General features: G+C 46.7%; 1 protein-coding gene across 1 annotated transcript; it reads left to right on the top strand.

Moving 5' to 3' along the window:
* Positions 1-2,232: 2,232 nt before the first annotated feature.
* Positions 2,233-3,015, top strand: LOC147959974 (uncharacterized). The gene is made up of 2 exons (XM_087533071.1): positions 2,233-2,868; positions 3,004-3,015. Exons 1-2 carry the CDS (start codon positions 2,233-2,235, stop codon positions 3,013-3,015), a joined length of 648 nt encoding a protein of 215 aa, XP_087389197.1.
* Positions 3,016-3,975: the final 960 nt, after the last annotated feature.

Genomic DNA, 3,975 nt, shown 5'->3' with positions numbered 1-3,975 from the left:
AACGGCGCCAGAAAAGAGCTTAGTTGACGGGGTGTGTTAGTGCCGCTTTCCTTGCCTCCCCGGCAACGGCGCCAGAAAAGAGCTTGATGTCTACTACACAACCTTCTTCCTGTAGACGTTGTTGGGCCTCCAATTGCAGAGGTTTGTAGGACAGTAGAAAATTTCCCTCAATCCGTAGGAGGCGTAGGATGAAGATGGTCTCTCTCAAGCAACCCTGCAACCAAATAACAAAGAGTCTCTTGTGTCCCCAACACACCCAATACAATGGTAAATTGTATAGGTGCACTAGTTCGGCGAAGACATGGTGATACAAGTGGTATATGGATAGTAGATAAAGGTATTTGAAATCTGAAATAATAAAAACAGCAAGGTAGCAAGTGATAAAAGTGAGCATAAACGGTATTGCAATGATAGGAAATAAGGCCTAGGGTTCATACTTTCGCTAGTGTAAGTTCCCTCAACAATACTAACATAATTGGATCACATAACTATCCCTCAACATGCAACAAAGAGTCACTCCAAAGTCACTAATAGCAGAGAACGAACGAAGAGATTATGGTAGGGTATGAAACCACCTCAACGTTATTCTTTCCAATCAATCCGTTGGGCTATTCCTATAAGTGTCACAAACAGCCCTAGAGTTCATACTAGAATAACACCTTAAGACACAAATCAACCAAAACCCTAATGTCACCTAGATACTCCAATGTCACCTCAAGTATCCGTGGGTATGATTATACGATATGCGTCAGACAATCTCATATTCATCTATTCAACCAACACAAAGGACCTCAAAGAGTGCCCCAAAGTTCCTACCGGAGAATCACGACGAAAACGTGTGCCAACCCCTATGCATAGGTTCCCAATGTCACGAAACCCGCAAGTTGATCACCAAACCATACATCAAGTGGATCAATAGAATACCCCATTGTCACCACGGGTATCCCACACAAGACATACATCAAGTGTTCTCAAATCTTTAAAGACTCAATCCGATAAGATTACTTCAAAGGGGAAACTCAATTCATTACAAGAGAGAAGAGGGGAAGGAGAAACATAAGATCCAACTATAATAGCAAAGCTCGCGATACATCAAGATCGTATCACCTCAAGAACACGAGAGAGAGATCAAACACATAGCTACTGGTACATACCCTCAGCCCCGAGGGAGAACTACTCCCTCCTCGTCATGGAGAGCGCCGGGATGATGAAGATGGCCACCGGGGAAGGATTGTCCCCTCCGGCAGGGTGCCGGAATGGGTCTAGATTGGTTTTTGGTGGCTACGAAGGCTTCTGGCGACGGAACTCCCGATCTAATCTCCGTTCCGGAAGTTTTAGGGTATATGGAGTTATATAGGCAGAAGAAGCACGTCAGGGGAGCCACGGGGGCCCCACGAGGCAGGGGGCGCGCCCTAGGGTGGTGGGCGTGCCCCCACCGTCGTGAGCAGCTCCCGTATCTTCTGACGTGAGGTCCAAGTCCATCAGGTGTGTTTCCTTCCAAAAATAACTTCTCCAGTTGATTTCGTTCCGTTTCGACTCCATCTGATATTCCTGTTCTTCAAAACAGTGAAATAGGCATAAAACAGCAAATCTGGGTTGGGCCTTCGGTTAATAGGTTAGTCCCAAAAATAATATAAAAGTGGATAATAAAGCCCAATATTGCCCAAAACAGTAGATAATATAGCATGGAGCAATCAAAAATTATAGATACGTTGGAGACGTATCAATCACTGAAAACAATTGCCATTCCCAGTGAATGTATCACGCACGTGTGTCTAAGAGTTAAACCAGCCACTTCAAGCATGCTTCTCTTGGTCAGAGACTTGTGCCTCTACATACTGCCCTGCATGCCTCACGAGATAAATTGTAAAAGTTGACATTTGACAGCAAACTACGCAAGGCAATGATCTTCTCCCCGACTTGCTAGAGATACAACGGTTGTTAAAAACATAACCGTTGATTTTATTTTTATTTTTTATAAAGAAAAACCACGATCAAAAACCCAGGATGTGCACAACCGCACCGACAGGGAGATGAAACCACGATCCACAACCCACGATGTGCACAACCGCATCGACAGTGAGATCATGCACTCCTTTGCGGCTGCCCCGCCCTTAAATTTAGACTTCTGCCGCGGCCTTCCCACACACAAAGAGCATAAATCGCCATTGCGCTCCCACTCATTGTTCCCCACGAAATACCAGGTTGCAGGAGGACAAACTGCTCCAGACCATGGGATTCACCAGGGAATTCATGGAGGTGCAGGCCCATGACAACACCAAGTTGCACGTGATCCACACCAACGACTTGCACAAGGCGTCGACCACCATCGAGCAGTACGAGCGACACCTCCAGTTCAAGCGCCACAAGATCGTCGAAGTTGATGTGAAGTACACCAATGACCATGGCGAAGATCATAAACCCTCCCTCGTCCAGCTCTCTGTCGGTAAGGATCATCCGGTGCTGCTCTTCCAACTGAGCGCTGCCGACAAGAACTGCACCAAGTTCAACAACTTCCTCGCCGACCCCATGTACACGTTTGCTGGCTTCTCCATCGACAGCAACATAGAGATGCTCGGCCGCGTCATACTGGAGATCACCCACTTTTTTGACATCCAGAAGGAATGGAGGGTGCCTACAACTACCAAGCCTCTGGACTCCCTTGGGGACGTCTCAGGCATCCTTGTCCACGACGGAGAGCTCACCAACGCAGAACACAACCGCTGGGCGTGCATGCCCATGTCCATGAGGCACATCGAGTACGCAACAACGGATGCTTACGCTGCGTACGAGATATGGAGACGCCTCACCATCATCCAGGAAGGGCTCTGCCAGGAAAACTCGACAAGGAGCAGACCACGAAGCGCGGTAGGTCTTGGGGCGACTACGACTACTGAAGCAGGTTGTCCCGGCCAAGAAAAGTATCAAGAGGATTACTCATGCAATTCTAAATTTCTCATTAGATTTGCTTTCTCTCAAGATTGTCGTTTGCTTGTGTCGCAGATAACCTTGTAGTTTGCTTGTAGATAACCTTGTAGTTTGCTTGCAGTTTACATATATTTTGGACAAGTTTATTTCTAGTGCACCACAGAGGCACTTTTGTGCCTCTGATACTAAGGGGACCGTGCGTAACCTAGCTTCACGTCGTTTTACGCAACATTCTCGACGTCAACCCAAAACTTCCCCTTCTCTCTGATAAGTTCATTAATGAGGCCCAATGCCTTCGAAAACACATGGAGCTCATAGGCCATGCCCCCCGCAATGAAAACGTGTCAATGAAAGCTTCTTGAAAACATAGGCACACCTTCACGTGCTTGCATCACGATCCTTCGCGTCCGTACCTCCCTTAGAATCACGTTTGTGCCTCTAGTTCGTCACGTGCGCGCCTCTACGTCGGGTAAAATCATACCTCTCTCGTGCGTAACATGTTAAGAAAGTTGCTGACAACAAAAACATCAGAAAACCGAGCATTACTTCCACCCTGCTGGCACTAAAGGTGACATCACCAAAAACGCAGAGGCGGGACCGTGCCTTATGGCCATCATCTGACGTATCGGGTCTATGAAGATTTGCTTCCTTCTTAATATGGGATGTGACTATCGCAGAGGCATAGGCTCTATCCTTCACCTCCGTGCCTCGACAAGAACGATGATCGTGCTTGTAACAGTGAAGCGTATAGATGATACATTCAGGAGACATTAGGGACCACCTTGCACCTATTTCATACATGACCATGCATGTTCCGTCGGCACATTCATGCCTCTCATAGTTATTTTAAAAAACATTGTGGAAAAACAGTAACAGACGACGCATATTGTCAATCCTTGCGTCACGTACCTTCAACGTTCATTCCTTCCTCACAAAAGTAATAGCCATGCCTCTGCCATAGAACATATAAGTGAAAAACAATTCCTTCTACACTTATAAAACCTGGAATGTCCTGGATAAATGTCGAATCCCATCTTGCCGGTAAGA

This window comes from Triticum urartu, chromosome 7A, assembly GCF_056163025.1.
Source record: "Triticum urartu cultivar PI428250 chromosome 7A, HENAU_Tu73, whole genome shotgun sequence".
Classification (NCBI taxonomy): domain Eukaryota; kingdom Viridiplantae; phylum Streptophyta; class Magnoliopsida; order Poales; family Poaceae; genus Triticum; species Triticum urartu.
Note: the sequence above shows the minus strand (reverse complement) of the source record. Positions and strands in the feature narration are given on the sequence as shown.